Source organism: Aythya fuligula, chromosome 1, assembly GCF_009819795.1.
Source record: "Aythya fuligula isolate bAytFul2 chromosome 1, bAytFul2.pri, whole genome shotgun sequence".
Lineage (NCBI taxonomy): Eukaryota > Metazoa > Chordata > Aves > Anseriformes > Anatidae > Aythya > Aythya fuligula.
The window spans coordinates 186,884,062-186,901,480 of record NC_045559.1 but is presented as its reverse complement, the minus strand read 5'-3'; the positions used below and the strand labels follow the sequence as shown (position 1 = coordinate 186,901,480).

General features: G+C 37.7%; 1 protein-coding gene across 1 annotated transcript in view; it reads right to left on the bottom strand.

Annotated features, from left to right (window-relative positions):
• Positions 1-1,052: 1,052 nt before the first annotated feature.
• Positions 1,053-17,419, bottom strand: part of MIPEP (mitochondrial intermediate peptidase) — a 72,326-nt gene continuing 55,959 nt past the window's right edge. The window contains exons 17-19 of the mRNA XM_032190758.1: positions 9,686-9,807; positions 8,816-8,889; positions 1,053-1,299 (exon numbers count right to left, since the gene is read on the bottom strand). Coding sequence (XP_032046649.1) covers positions 1,205-1,299; positions 8,816-8,889; positions 9,686-9,807 — 291 coding nt within the window. The 3' untranslated portion in view covers positions 1,053-1,204. The remainder of the gene's footprint in view (positions 1,300-8,815; positions 8,890-9,685; positions 9,808-17,419) is intronic.

The window sequence follows — 17,419 nt, the reverse complement described above, 5'->3', positions numbered from 1 at the left end:
GCTAAGCAGCACATTTTGCCAACTTATTTCCACAGTATGTTCCCTGCAGTGGAATCACCAAAATGCCTGCAAATCCATACTCACCATATACTTCATCCAGTAAAGCCCTTAACATAACGTACACTAACCCAAATGACCACTATGGAACAAAATAAAAAGGTAGAAGGACAAAAGCACACAGTTAATGTTAAGCACACAGTTAACTTCTCAGAAAACAACTGCGCTCTTCCTGATGCGTGCGTACTGAAGCTCAGTGGCAGATCTGCACAAGGTAAGCCTAGGAACAAGAAGTTATAACTTGGCTGGGTATTGTAGACACTATGAATTCAATAGCAATACCAGTTCTGTGGCACCTTGCAAACTCCATTCTTCCTCCCAACAACTTTGTGCACCTGCTCCAACCCTACAGAAGACCTGTTCGATGGCTTTGTATAACAAAATGATACTATTTTTACTTGCAAACGTGGCCATGCACATACCTATTGGATCATCACAGCATGACTACTTTCCATGTCATCTTCCACTGGGAAACATTTATGGGCTTCCTCTTTACCTCCTTTCTCGTTTTCATGTTGCAAGGTGTTTCTTTCCTTCCCATCCTAACTTTTTCCTTCACATACCTGTATGACTACAGCTTTTCTTTTCCCATCTTTTTGTTCTCTATCTCAAATCATTTCTAGTTTTCCACTGCAACGTTCTTTCCAATTTCTCTTCTCCATTGAGAACACAATTTTCTATTCCCCAGTGCAGAACTCCCACAAGGAACAACAGTTAAAAAAGGTTAAAGAATACCCAGGCACGTGTGAGAAGGACCCATGCACACAGTTATGGGTCATGACACTTGACAGTTATGTGCTAACACTGAACCACTTTGTCTACTCAAAGACTGTTTGCACTGCTCCACCCACCCTGAGGATGAAATTCACTTCCCATTTAACCATCTGTTTCTACAAGATCAATTTTTTTACTGGTACATATTATATTCTCAAATTCTGTGCTCCTGTGGAATGGAAAGCCATCATCCCATCATCTTCATAAATGAAACCAGGTGATCCAATGAGATAATTTATTACTCTTCCACCAACACGGATATTCAAACATGTACAAGTGCTCACCAAGAAGCAAAACCAGTCACAACAACATTGTAACCACAATTAAGATGTATGTAATCTTCCGTAAAATAATTCAGTTCTGTTCAATACTTTTATGAGTCCGTGATAAAAGTTTCGAAGTCCTGGTCTAAGTCTGAAACAAGGGCATCCACAAAATCTTCAACTGAAGGCGATTTCTGAAGCATACCTATAAAACCAAGACAACAGACTGTTAGCAAGAACACCTCAAAAGATTAGCCAATGATAAACTAACGAGCTTTTAATGTCACAACATGACAGAAAGGGTTACTGTGTTTGTCAAGAAATAAATGCAATTATACCATACAGGCAGTAATTAATTTATTCAAGCTACCTATTACATGTTATCACAGAATTGACAGGTTTAAGATTGTGAACTTTTTTTTTTTTTATCACTACAATCTTGCCTAGGTTGAGAATTATATCTGTTGTAAAGGAATGTAACCAAGACACAGGCTAGATGCAGTCATTTCCAAATGGCTGGAAGGAAACGTTGATTGAGAAGGATCTAAAGCCTTATCTACTGAGTCTCTAGCCTGGTACAGCCAGAAAAAACAACATGCTTTCTCAAAGTACTACACGCCTTAAAAACATTGCATTTAGTTTTTGAAGTACAAACATCTCTGAAATACATCACCAGGCATGAAACATACCCAAACACATCACACTTTCAGTGTGCTGCAGTCGTAGTTTGCTTTTTTACAGTACAAGGATTTACCTTTTATTAGGAATATTCACTAGTATGTTAGCTGTGTTATATGGCTATGGAATAACAGACAGGGAAATGAGCACAATGAAGAATCATGTTCAAGTATTCTGTCAGCTAATTCTACAAGCAGACCAACCAAAAATCTCACACCTTCCTCCCCAGCATCCCAGTTTTCAGAGAGCACAGGAATATCTCATGTAAATTATTTTCATATGTTTCTTTGTAACAAATATTACATTAGTGTTGGGGCTTTTCACTGTTATTAACATTTTCAAGATTATATATGGAAATTTACTGCATTACTTGTAGCAGGGGAAAAAAAAACAGTATGGCTGCCAAATAACGTAGAATTTAATCTTCGTACTTCTTTGATGTGTTCTGTTCTTTCTGTTCTTTCTGACAACTGCCAATGTAAATATAACCTTGTTCTACCCTTTCTGATCAGCGTACCTACGGTACATAATTTTATATTCTTTCACATCCTCAACAATATTTGCTTTCAGTGGAAATTATAATTGCCTGCTGCTAAAAGACCGGAATCTTTTACTAAAGCACAATGATTCAAAACCCACCAGGAAACAGACCGGCTCGAGGTAGTGTTGTTTGAGCAACTGAAGGAATTTTCTTGCTGACACCTCACAGAATCCCATTTCGATCTGTTTTAAACACGTTGCGAATGTCAACACCAACTGCCACGACCCAGTAGGTTAACACTGAGCACTCAGAGGAAGACAAATCTCATACTAGATATAGGTTGATTGAAATGCTGCTAACTGAAGTCTGCATCAAGCGATTTTCAAAATGAAAGAGAACAGAATAAATATCTCTAAGCGCTCGGTAAACTCGTCATCTGCTCTAATGGTAGTAAAATTGCTGTGGAATTTCTTCCAGTTCACAATGAAAGATCACAAGCAACACGCAGGGCTGAGAAACAGATGTGTCCCATACCAGCTGCTAACCTGTGCTCCCCAGAGCACTGCAGGCTCACTCTCCTGGGTTCCTGACTGGGGTGGCTGGGGGACACATATCTTTGCTCCCCAGCAGCCTTAACAGAGATAAACAGTTTAAACCCATAGTATTTTCCTGCAGTTTGCTCAAAAGTGGAGAGAATGCCTTAAGGAAGCGATGCAGATGGCAACTCACTGGAACACAGATTGACGTGCACGACTACTGGAGCTTCATCCTTCATGGAGATGAAGTGGTCCAGTCCCAACAGTGCAAATCATTTTGCCTTTTTTTTTTTTTTGGCATCATTTTACCTCAGACATTTACATCTCAACTAATTGGCTCTATTTCTAGAAACTGAACGGTAAAAAGAAGTTCATGACTGCCAAGCATCTGATCTCTTTCAGAGGTCTACTTTATAATGAGATGAATTGTGCCTATGAAGCATCTATTTTTTTCCCACAGCCCAAAAAAGAAACCTAGATGACCAGCTTAGGTATAAAAATGTGAAGTTAGGTGAAATGATTTCTTCCCTGGAGGTATTTAAGAGATGTGTGGACATGACTCTAAGGGATATACACGGTCTAGTGATGAGATGCGGTAGGTCAGGTTGATGGTTGGACCTGATGATCTTGAAGCTCTTTTCCAACCTAAATGATTATATGAGCCTTTCAATTTTTAAGATGTTCTATAAAAGAACCATTTTTCTACAGCCAGTATGCCCTTTTCTACCAATATGGAGGGATGACAGTAGCGCTGTCTAGGCAGTATTTTTCATTGAAGTATAAAAATGGCCACAATTCACACAACCTCCACCTCTGCAAACCCCAAAATACATTAAAAAAAAAAAAAAAAAAAAAAAAATAAAACCAAACCTTCAAATATTAAGTTTGTAAAAACCAGTTTGGCTGGATGACATTTAGCTAATTCTCTTGACACTCTAAAATTTATTTTACTGTGAAGAATTCTTAAAGCCCCGATTATCAATATGTCACAAAAGAAGAAAGGTTAACATTACATAATGCTCAGTTCTGAGGTATGGGAAGAGACAAAACTGCTGCTGGGATTATCTTTGAGCAGATTTAATGTCCCTCTTGTATAAAGTTAGCAAAACACAAGAAAACCGTTCCATCCCTGGATATTACAAACTGAGTAAAAGAATCATAATTAACTACAATACAGTCGGACATGCAGCCAAACACAGTCTTACCAAATCTCACTCAAAACTTGCTGCAAACTATATTTAGTTAGTCTCCACATGGTTTGTTTTAATTAAGTAGGAGAATTCAAAGCCTTTCTGGCAATAGTGATGTCAAATGACCTCGTACCCAGTAGTTCCAGCTGTTGATAATACAAACAGATTTCAGATTTCTTGCATTAGCGGTCTACTGCATTGCTATTTTCCCATCACTGACATCAAAAGCAGACACCAGCAGAATTTGCTTTTGAAAGGGAAGGACGAAGAGTAACTGAGGTCATCAGTGAAGAACTTCTGCAGTAAAATAAGCATGCCCTTATGAAATAAATAACTACAGATTTCAGAGCAGACAACTCCATAAGAAACAGACACTGATGGTATTTCCGTGTTTTAACCTCTTACTCTACCCAGCTGTGCTGAGAATGGTCCACGTCTCCCTTTAAACTCCATTAAAATATATCAAAGTAGGATCAGTATGTGCTCAGCACTTCGGTCTAAATGATTTAGTAAGATGTCCACAACGTCTGATGGTTGCAGTTTTAAAATCTAGGAGTGTGTTTTATACATTCAGCCCTCCTATTTCAGCTCAGTCTCTCCCAAGCCTAAGGCAACTGCATAGCTTATCTTCCCTGCTTTGAAGTTTTCTTTCACATTACAGCGCTGTGGTTAACCACACCCTTTTGAGAGATGGTTAGCTGTAACCTACAATCACTGGAAATTGGGAGAAGAATAAAGCCTGTGGCAGAATTTGGCCTCTGCCCCTTTGGAACACTAATTATTTTGGGTCCGTGTATTTTGAGTTAACATACGTTGCCACTCACACCACCTTTCAGGATTTATGCATGGGTTTTGTACTTTCAAAGAGACAAAATCATTATCTGAAGATCTTTACAGCCTCTTCAAATCATAAGTATTCTATCAAGTACAATTTGAGGCATGGAAAAACAAATTTTCAAACTACACTGGAGCAAATGCATGTTTATTTACAGATTTAGGCAGCTTGATTACTACATATGCACACAACTGAGTATGACTATCTGCAAAACAATGCAGCATTGATCAATCAAGTACACAACCGCATGTGGATTTTCCACATGGGCTTCTTCAGAGACCCAAAGGGCAATCTGCCTGCACAAAAGCAGCAGGACAAGCACGCTCCAGAGTCTGTTCCATGCTTTCAGTACCCAAATCATCCAGCCCTGTACTTTTTCCACTCTGCAATTCACTTTCTGCCTATGCACCTGGGTTTCTTTCCAGCCAGGGAGTGCCAAGGGAGAGGGGGAGGGATGGTGCACACCTAAGTCTTGTTCAGACCTGCAGCTGGACCTGGAAGCGACCTGGGTTACCTATCTTTGAAGGAGTTTGGAAACCCTAATGCCATGCAATCCAGTGAAGGAGAGCCATGTGGCCATCCCACAAGGACAGAGACATCGTGTTCATCTCAAACTGCATTTTCTCCTTAAAGAAAAGAAGAAAACCTCTTGGACAAAGAGTTTTCCACTTTTTTTTTTTTTTTTATTACTTCTGCTATGCGTATTTGTGACTATTTTTGTATTATCAAAGGGGTAACATAAAAGGGGTCACTTCAGAAAATGCTTTAAAAGGTTTCAAAAAGCCTTTGAGCTGATTTTTTTTTTTTAATGGGAACAGGTGCCAATAGAATCAAACCCAAACTCCAAAAAGTATATTGTGTTTTCTAATGAAAGACTAGCCCAAACATGAATCTTGTCACTGACTGCACTGGATGGCAGGTCAGATCCTTTATCTTCCCTAATCAGTACATCTATAGAGTTGTGTGGGAGAAAGATGAAAAGCTAGGGTCATATCCAAGCACAAAAGAAAGACAATAGAGAGCTTCTGAGAAGAAAATCATAATAAAGAAACGGAATAAATGAAATGTGCTTGTGAAGTTATCTGCTATCAAACCATCAATGAATATGGCTAACTTCACAATTGGATAAGGAAACACTTCAAGGGTGAGGCCACATACAGAAGTCAGGCTTGAACAAGTGCATGCCTTTATTAAAGTTAAATAAAAATCAGAAAAAAATATAGAACTGTGTTGTGGTTTTTTTTGTTTGTTTGTTTCTTTCTTTCTTTTAAATAGGGTACTACTGAGCACAAAATCTGAAGTGTTTCACTGGAAAATAATAAAACCAACAAGCTGCTACACCCAGTACAATTTGTCTTTAGTCAGGAGTCTGGTCATCTGCTATGGGAGCGTGGCATTGTAACTGATGAAAATCAAGAAAAGATGGAAATCAAGTATTATAGAATATCCATAATGAATAAAAAGGAAAAAATGCTGATTGAAATGGCAACCTAAACAAATTAAAGAACAAGTAGCTGTTCTTAATTTTCTCCTTAAATTCTCAATTCTTCTAATAGATGTGGAGTGTTTGAGTGTAAACATACAATAAGCTTTTCCATCATTTGTGTTCTGTGATTTAATCTCACATAATCCAAAACAAGCAATCAAATTATTAACTTGTCAAAAGGCCTGAGTCACCTGAATTTCAATTTTCAGGGAGTAACTCAAGCTTGCTTGTTTAAGTTTCACACTGTCTACAAATGAACATCACAATGTGCACAGGCAAGGACACTGACAATTAATAAAGGCCCTTTTCTAATCATGTTATGATCTTGAATATCTTTTTAAATTTCTGTCTAAAGTAATATTGAAAAAAATCAGAATACAAAAGTGAAAACAGCTTGAAAACATCCGCTGTCTTAAAGCTGATGCAAAGGAGTTATTGCTGCCTGGTTCTCCTTTACATCTGAACAGACATACCAGCAGGAGCACTACAGTTACTAGTCTTAATAGTGACACACTATAGTAAAGTCACTATTCTGTTTAGTGATTTAAGAACTTACTGATTTAAAGAAAAAAATGAAAAAAAAATCAAACTGCATATCTTCCATACATAGGTTTCTTTGGTCACATCACAAAGGATTCAATTATTCTACCATTAACATTAACTTGCACAGTTATTCCTTAAACATGGCTCACTCTCTTCTTCAAACACCAGATTGCACAGCTGTCACTTCATCATTCACCACTGATACTGAGCACTCAGTGATGAACTATCTGCACTAAATGAGCTGAGGACTTTAAGCATGAGTAATACAAATACTGAAATGCCTAAAACATCTGATTATTGCATTACAAGACAGTTAAACTTATTTGTGTGATTTGACTGTGCCTTTCATCATACTCAGATTTCCTTTAAACTTAAAAAAAAAAAAACCTATAATGCCACTTCTTCGGATCAATTTCAGTAACAAATTTTGTGCAAAAATAACTGATACATACTTTCAACCCCAAGCTGATGGTACCATGTTCAAGTGTATTCGCCCATATGCAAGGGGGAAAGCCAGCAGTACGTCCATAGATTTTTATGTATGTCCACCCACAGATGTGTTTGCACATTTCATTCAAATAATATTTGATTAAAAGGAGCACATTGCCATCAACTTCAGCATAGCCTCTTGGGCATTCCAATAAGACTCCAATAATGCTCAACAATTAAAAATATGCCCCAAAAATATGAAACAGAAAAGATAACAAACATAACTGGCATTTTAAAATATTCTTTCTTCTTCTATGATATGACCTACAATATTAACTGGATTTGCTTGTGAAGATGTAAGTTCTTGTCTTGCAACTACTTAGCCCATACTCAAGCTGCAGCTTTTAAAGTTAGGTTACAAACACACTCTTCAACAGCAGTAAAGAAAGGCAAGTTTAAAAGATGTAGACTTATGCTGAAGGAAAAATAAAATTGTAGGTCAGAAATAAAAATAAGACTACTCTAAAGATATACAGTTGCCTAATATATGATGAGTCTAAGGAGTTCTGAGGTTATGGCCTCAAAGACAAAGAGATAGGTCAAAGAACTGAATGTTCTAGCTGTGAAACTGTTGAGTTCATGGTGAAATACAGACGCATTACCACCGTATTACTTGTCTTTAAAAAAAATGCAATTTCCAGTCATCCAAGCTGAAGTGATCAGTGGCTGATGAATTAATATTCATAATATTAACAACTTCAGAGCAAACTGAAAGATGCTCCTCAGATGAAGTCCTTAACAAGTGCTCTGAGCAGGAATAGTGACACTAATGAAAAATTGTTGAATACTGCAACATAACAGCGGAAGTCTTTATCCCGATCTCATTGACAGATCTGAGATAAAAGTAGTAGTTTCTCAAACTTTTTTTTAATTTTCCTGACCTTTTTTAAAATATATTAAGTATAGTATGTTTTCTACAGCCATTAGTTATTTTTAAAAGTTGTTTTCCATACTCAAGAAGTAAATGTAGTACTGAGAGGAATTATGAACCATGTTTCTTTATTACAACCTTCAGACTTCCATTTCACAAGAATGTCTATTGAAAGTACTAATATAATAAAAGCTATGTTGATGATGCTATAAAAAGTTCAAGTTCTTGTGTACAAAATAAGTAGATTTACGAAATTTAATGTACGTAAAAATCATGCATTTTTTGTATCTAAAAACTATAATCTATTTTCTTTCAAATATGATGTACTTATTTTCAATTCTTTAGACTGCTTTGTAATACAACCTCTTCCAACACTTCATCCCAAGTACCTCTGTGTAGGTTTTGTCCTGTGGATCACAAGGGTTCAACTGACCATGACACCAAGTTGACGACCAGACACAAAGTTGACAACCGGTCCACTTAACAAAATAAATGAACAAGTTTTCTTTCACAAATCCAATAAAAACCAAAATGAAACTAGAAAGACCAGATTGGGAAATAAAGCTAAGGTATTTCTTCCTTGATCAAGGGAATCAAACAGTTTTTTTCTACCTTGAACCATAAGTATGGGCTCTTTTCCACCACCGTGTGCCAGCATCTCTCGACGATACCGCTCACCCATCGCCCTGGAGAAACACAGATGTTAGAGTAATCTGCAAATGCAACCTGTCCAGCTTTGTCGTATTTGCTTCTAGGATCTCTGCATAACTCAGAGACAGAGACTAAATGAAATCTTCCACCCTGAAATAATGACTGCCTTGATCCCATGTTGATTCCTCAAATTCAAATTACATTTAAAATTATACTTTAATTAACTGAACTAGGCAAAATTTATACATATGAATATGCATTGATGTTTATGGAAGTTAAACTGTGGACGACATTTTAACCTTCATTGCTCCAAGGGGAAAAGTTACTCTGCTACAACACTCCGGACAATTACCTAAGCCGTAAGAACAGTTAAAATTTTTGATGTCACAATTTACCTTTTAATTTCACAAAGCAAAATGAGTAGAACAGCTGTACTTAGCTTTGAAGTTGGTGACATGAGGCTTGTTTAACACCTGCAGTTGCTTTTGATTTCAATAGAAAATTACAAGTAATTAGGCACCTATGAAAGTCAAGTTCTCTAATTACATCTAAATATGGATTTCAGTGCCTCCCAATGGGCACACCTGTATTTTAAAACATAGACACAAATTCTTTGCATCAATGAACACGTCCCAAAGTACATTTTATATCTATGGCTATTTCCTATTTAGTTATACTCTTAAACAAAAAGGCTAAAAACTATTTGGCGTTAAAAAAGCCCATCAACCTACGTTGCCCCGGGTATAACATTTGCTTCTTGCTTTCCACAAGCAAGTGGCACAACACTTCACCATTTCAATCATCACTGAAAATAAGTTTCTCTGTTTTTACCTATCAAACGGGTCTTGAGCAAAACACTGTTTCCACACCATGGAGGCAACAGCCCTGGACATGAGGTAGGAATAGTATTTGGCACCATAGCCCACAAGATGACTGAATCTCAGATGCCAGGCCTGTAAGAAGAGAACAAAAACAGAACAGAAGCAATCTTTTAAATTCTTTAAATTATTCTGTGTTTTCCTAAGTATGATGGAAAAAAATCTGTTAGTGTTACAATATGGAATGGTTGAAAAAAGAAAAAAAAAAAGCAACCACAACCAGAAATCCCAGAATGAACACATCCTTTACTATACAAAGCATTTTCCAAGCTAAATACTGTATATCCAATATGCTGATTATCATCATTGAAATTATACATAAATAGGGTCAGAAGGAAAGAAAAACAAGAAATAAAAAATGTGGCCAAATGTGATAAAATCCATGTTGCTCTACTGGTCTCAAAAAGAAAACATAATCACCATATTACACGTAATGCCACATTTTACCATTTTCCATGCAGATAATAGCAGTATCACACTTAGAAAAGTTACATCTAAAAATATTTGCCACAAAAAAAAACAACGATCATAGGAATTTGTATTTAATACCATGCAAAATACAGCCTACCATATGCCAAAAGCCTCATAGGTAGATGAATTACATCCATACACAATGTCATTGTTCACAGATTTGTTTCCACATTCTCAAATGTATGTACATAGCAGATTACCATCTGTAATTATATTCTTATTCATTTTTATATTGTTACTTTATGACTCATTCCAGTGATGGTGGACTTCTTTTATAATCCGCTTTGGTGTCAACTATTTTCTTATGTTTTCTTAGGAGATACAATCAGAAGTATCAGCCTTACTTTCACATAAATAAGTACATTTTTTCCCCCTCTTTCCTTGACTGCAGCAGAGTAGTTTAGATTGAGAGAGACCTCCAGAGGTCATCTGGTCCAACCTCTGCCCAAAGCAGAGCCAACTTTTATGAGATTTCTCACAGCCCTGTGGAGGCTGAAAAGAGACTGTTTCCCTACAGGCTTACATTTTTTTTTTTTTGCTTTTAACTGAAGATGATGAATCTAGAGTTGAAGGAGTGAGAAACTTACTCCTGCCCTTTTGGCTCTCTGAGGAAACCAAAGAGGAGTCAGCTCCCATATCTTATTTGTCCTCCTATTTGAAGACAAAGGTCTTAATATTATTGTGATATGACTGGTGTCAAGATTTTTTTTTTAGGTACTATAGAAAACAGAATTTTAAAGAGGAACTGGAAGATAAACAGTAAAGTAGCCTAACAGATGTTTTATATTTAAACCCATAGCCTGTCATATGCTTGTTTTCTTATCCTAAACCTGATGGCTGAAATTCTGAGGCAGCCAAAGAGAAAAGTGAGGGGGTATTAGCAGGTTTTTTTTAGAGGTATTTACCTTTGGCTGAAATTCTTCTTCACACTGTAAGTAACAATGTCTTGACTCCTGGCAGATTAAATAAACTACTTTTCTTTATTCAAGAAAGCGACAATCATCATGTTGCTCTCCATTTGCCAAGACAAAGATGTATGTATATTTTTAAAAGAACAGCAACCAAGAGTATGGAAAAATAAACTATTTGGCTTTTAATCAGTCTTTTTTTACCTTAAAAAAGGTAGCAAACAGCAGCCTATTATCCAGATCATCATGATCTATGATGATCCATGACCATCATCCATGATCCATGGCCATCTCCTTGATGAGAAACAAAGCTGTTGGCTCTCTTTTCTCAGGAGCACTCACAAAAAAGTTCTCAGTCAGCTGCAGTTCAGCCATCCAAAGGTGGTTTCCTCCACCCTAATGCAGGTGTCCAAAATACATGGACTTTGCTACAGGTGACCCAACCTAGACTCTACAAGCAGCCTAGTTTAAACTAGTTTAAAGCAGAAGCCTAACTTTTAGGGGAGATGAAAGATGTCCCCAGTCCTCAATTTTCCTGTGGGCTTTGTGGCATGATGCAAATGCCTAAGAATGACTGATATTTGTTTTTTTTCTTTAAAGTAAACTCCAACTGTACCATATTTCACCAGAATGCAAACATACAAAAACAGTCAGCTTGGATACAGATTCTCCAGTTTGCTCTGAAAAGTATCATGGTTGCCGTGTTTATACTTACTGCCTCCAGTTTTTCTAACTAGTCCCTTAATTATAACCATAATCACTAAACTAACAGCACAGTTTGAAACAGACCAGAGAGCTTACAGGAAAATCACGTCAGTTTTTATTTTATTCCATACTAAGTTTTCAAACTGAGGATTCAAAGTTTTGACTTGAGAGTATAACTCTTGCAGGCATGTGAAAAGCTTTAATGATGAACTTGTTTCATCTACCCAGAAATTTAAGTAATTCCCAAATCGATCTGTTCAGTGAAAGATCCAAGTTGCTTTTTCTGCTACAAAGGAAAATACTTTCCATGAGCTTGGCATATACAAGAATATCGCTCCATTCAGAAAGGAATGATTTTAATGCATCATATAAGCTGTAACTAGCACAGTGTCTTTTTCAACAGCCCAGATTACATTGCTCATCTTGCCTTCCCTTACACTGTATCTCTACGGAATATCCTGGTATAAGTAAGACCCTGTGCTATTTCTAAGACATTTAATTCTCTGGGCCTAAAAGAGCTCATCTTCACCTCTGATGGGCTGATGATGGAGTAGCCTGATCAGCTACTCCACTCATAAGGTTTATTGAAACTATCACAAGCAAGCAAGGAAAACAGCTTCTTAGCAGCCTGTCCAAAACCAAAAGCTCATTTCAGAGAGTGCACCTAAAACAGGACTCAGTTCCCTCTGTCTACACAAAAATTTACTTGACTTTGTCTTTGCTAGGTTATTTAAGTAAGAGACTTCACATCACTTCCTTTCAAAACATAAAAGGAAGGGATACAGCAAAGCATGCTAATGTGTTACTCAACTCTCTGCATTTGGGAAGGCTCTCAGATATGATGAAGCTGAGAATTCAAAAATTCATCGGCGACAAAGTGGTATTAAAATAAAGAGGGAGAGAGAGAAAATGGGATGAGTTAATCTGTATTGAGATAGATGCCTAAGACAGGTATAGTACAGACAACTCTCCCTTCATTGGGAGTACAAAAGGAACACACTTTTAAATACCTAGAGTAATATAAGATAACTTCAGTCTTCAAAGGAATTGTGCAACTGAGATTTTATTCATATTGCAAACAACAATCCAGGAAATCAGATTATGAACACACCATTTCCTAGTGAGGTTTGAAGTCTATATTTGATTTTTAAATGTTTTCATAATCAGCGCAGATTTTCTCCACACTCCAGAGTACAAAATGCTCTAGGATGTCATCATTCCCTGTTCTTAACTTTTTTTCAGTCCTCACACAAAATTTTTGATCAGACGCTCTCAATCCCTTCATTCTGTATTTTCAATATTCACCATTACCCATTATCTATTACATTACTCAAGTATATTTTCCTATTTGATAATGTTCTAGTAATTAACTTTTCCAAATTGGACTTTGTTACCTGTAAACAAATATTTAAACATTAAGGTGCTCCCTCTGCCCCCACAAGGAGTTACCCGCCTGCATTAAAAAACTGTTAAAAAATTTATACAGATGAGATTAAGATATATGTAACAAACATGCAAAAAGCCCAAGTAAATAATTGAATCATCTAGGTTGGAAAAGACCTTCAAGATCATCAAGTCCAACCATCAACCTGACCTACCAAGTCCCATCACTAAACCATATCCCTAGTGCCACATGCACAAGTCACTTAAATACCTCCCGGGGACACTTCCCTGGCAGCCCATTCCAGTGCTTGACCACCCTCTGCATAAAGAAATTATTTCTAATATCCAGTCTAAAACTACCCTGGCACATTATGACCCAAGTGCAGGACCCAGCACTTAGTCTTGTTGATACGTATAGACTAGTACTCTTTTAAGAAGTTCTATGAACAATAAAAAATAATCACAGCACTGTAAAGGTATTTAAAACTACATGATTCACCTTTTAGCATAAAATTCTGTTTTATTAAAACTACCTATAGATGAAAAATGTCTTAATTTCTTAACTGTGTTATTTGTATAGCTGAATGACTTCTTCATATATATAAAAATCCTGACGTATCAATTTCCCTTTTGGAAAGGATAAAAGCTAGACATGTAGAACTAGGGCACTCTCCTTATTAAATGTTACATTTTTGGTACACAGTTAGAAAGTTAATGAAGACTCTGAGTAATCACCTACTTCAAAAAGTTCCATGAACCCATTCCAGGAGTTTATAAAACTGTGTGCATTTTACAGCATAGCCCATGGGGTATGATAATATGCCATTCATGGGTCATGTTCATGCCTGCTTTTTATCCAACACAACAGGCTGAAATAAAGGTGTGCGACTGATCCACTGCAATTATTAAAAGGGCCTTTTCTTCACCAACATTATCAATCTTCCCTTATAACCACGTCTGAAATGCTTCCAATGTGTGAAGCCTTTCCATTTCTTCCTGTAACAAACAAAAATACCTCACTGATACACGTGCCATACTGATACATTACACCTTCTCAGGAATTTTAAGTAAAGTACTTGTAGGATACATTCTTTGGGTAAGATTCAGGTCGTTTTCCTTTAGCTACCTCAGACGAGGAGCCTTGCCCAAACTAGTCACAAAGGCTGCCTTTGTAGTCAGGGGACAGGAATATTTATCTTTTTGCCTTTGGATGGGGATAGGACTACTGCTCTTGGAGAAAATAAATAATTTACTACTACTTTTAGCTTCTATTTAAAAGTTATGCCACTTCATTCCTTTTAACAACATGGTAGGATCAGCTAACATAAACTGGTTTGAAGACTACATAAGCTAATTAAAGATTCAATCATTTGATTTCTAAATTTACAAGTGTTAAGATTACCACAAACATCAATTCATACAGGAATTCAGATGTGATCCTAAAAAGACAAAACTGAAAGCAAAAAACTACAGGTAACTCACTACACAATAATCTAGTTTTTGCTTGACTGTGGGTAATCATTATTCATGGACTCCACTAATTACATGGTATAAATGGTATAAAATCCTCTTATTTCCTTTGAAAAGGAAGAGCAAACTACAGAAATTCTTGACTAGTGCTTGGACTTTTCAAAATGCTCTTCAGCAGCTTGTGTTGTGACTTCAGCTCTTCCAAAGTATATTTAAGTCCACTTTACTTTGCATCTTAAAACTAAAATCACAAGTGAGGACCTGAAAAGACCCAACACTAAATTAAGAAAAGTATTTACAACATTTAAGTCTTCAAATTACAAAATGCGTGCTACAGTAATTACATCAAGGAGCAAGTTGTTGAACAGTTTCCATGAGAAACAATATATGATGGCGATGATTCGGTGCCACCCCCATCCCCTTTCTTAATTAAATTCTTATTCTGGCAGGAAACTCAACGGAGGAGCAGCCAACTTATCTCAGGGGCTACTGGGTGGAGAACCCCTGGCTCTGGCAGTAAGCTGATATTACTGTTCCTAATGCCCTTGAACTTGGCTATCAGCATGGGTGGAAAACTCTTGAGAATCACAAAGAAGCTGCAGGCTCTGGTAACTCGTGAGCCAGAAAAGAACAGCAATTAGTATGGAAATCAGTACAAGCTATTTCCCTCTGCTGAGAAGCAAGGTTTGTCATCTAGTGGGATTCTAGGACAACCCGCTTCTGGCAGGCCAACAAGCACACAGAGTGAGCACTGGCACTCCTGCGGCAATGTCAGCCACTCCTTCCAGTGGGAGCTGGAGTTGAATAGAACAGAATATCCTGAGTTGGAAGGGACACGCAAGGATCGAGTCCAACTCCTGGCTCCACACAGGGCCACCCCAAAATCAGACCTTATGTCTCAGAGCGTTGTTCAAGCACTTCTTGAACTCCGGAAATCTCAGTGCCATGACCACTGCCCTGGGGAGCCTGTCCCAGTGCCCGACCACCCTCTGGGTGCAGACCCTTTCCCTAACCCCCAGCCTGACCCTCCCCTGTCCCAGCTCCATGCCGTTCCCTCGGGTCCTGTCGCTGTCCCCAGAGAGCAGAGCTCAGCGCCTGCCCCTCCGCTCCCCTCGTGAGGGAGCTGCAGGCCGCCATGAGGCCTTCCCTCAGCCTGCTCTGCTCGGGGCTGAGCAAACCAAGGGACCTCAGCTGCTCCTCATATGTCTTGCCCTCTAGATTCTTCACCATCTTTGTAGCCCTCCTTTGAACACTTTCTGATAGTTTTATGTCCTTCCTAGACTGTGGTGCCAAAACTGCATGCAGTACTTGAGGAGAGGCCACACAAGCTGAGAGTGGAGCGGGACAACCCCTTCCCTCTCCTGGCTAGCTATACACATGAAGAACCCAGAGAGCTGCAGTTTACGGAGCAAGAACTCCACGGCCACTTTTCAGCACACAAAACCAGTAAATTCATGGTGTGGTACAGATACGATCAGACGCTGCACATCCACCTTTACACATTTCCCATTCTGATGCACTAGCTGTACAGATATTGTTTTAAAATATCAGTGGAAAAGCACGCTTTTAGCAAAATAAAAAACGGTATTACCTCATGACCAGCAGATCTGGTCTCACTATTTACCTTTGACTACACTTTGCATTGTCACAGTCTTCAAACCTGTATTCTATCCCAGGTGGAAGTTCAATATCCCCCTTCTCAAAACACAAGCAAGATACTCAGGAGGTTTCACCACAAGGACCAGACACCTTGATGCAACAACCACCATTCATCAAGTAGAGAAAATTGAAGTCTCTTTCACTCAAACCCATGACTTCCAGAAGTAACGTGCTAACCTACTTGAATGACTGCCCCTTACTGAATGTCTTCTTTGCTCATTTTTTTTTATTTTTTCCACCTTTCTCTTTAAGCTACTAATTTACTTATGACATGAGAAAAGGATTATCACATACATTTTATAGCTTAAAGAATTTGATTCTGAAACAAATCACAGGATTTCTTCCCCTATTGGTTACATAAGCTTGCAGTGTGCTTTGAAGACATTCTCAACTCATTCTCACTTGAAGAAACAATTTAATGAGTTTTGGGGTGCAGATGTTGCAAACTCTCTGTGCCAGGGGCTACCTCTGATGAAACCCTACTGAGTGACGATTGTTTCAAAAGGTATGCATCTGCCTGTTTGGTCAACCTTCTTTCTGTATTTTTGGCCTGAACTCCTCTAAGTTTTATAGAATTACATCATCATCATTCTAGAGTTTCACAATAATAAAAAAATCCAATAAAAAGTTTTAAGGCCACTTCCTTAGCTGCAGTTTCTAATCTTGTTTAGAATAACAGAAAGTTAATTCCAAGAAACCACATTTTATACTGCCCCCCCTAACTTGCTTAATGTCACTACTCCACAGTTTTTCAGAGTGGTGCATTTCTGTGCTAGGAGTGGGAGAGAGCACAAAGTAAACCAACCCAGAGACATTGCTGACATTTTAGAAAGCAAGTCAAGCAAGAGATTAAGAATTCAATTTATAACACTTCTGTGTTTTTATTATAAAATGATAAATAAATCTAGCAAGGCAGGGAATGTAAATATTTTTGCAGTTGTTTACACTAGGGAAGAGGAAAGGAATTTAACATGCAATTAACCACTTAGGTGATTCTAGATATATACCATATGGTCTCTGAATTACTTAAATTAAAGAAAAACATTTCACTTTCATTTATAAACTATTAATGCATTTGAGCTGCTATAGCA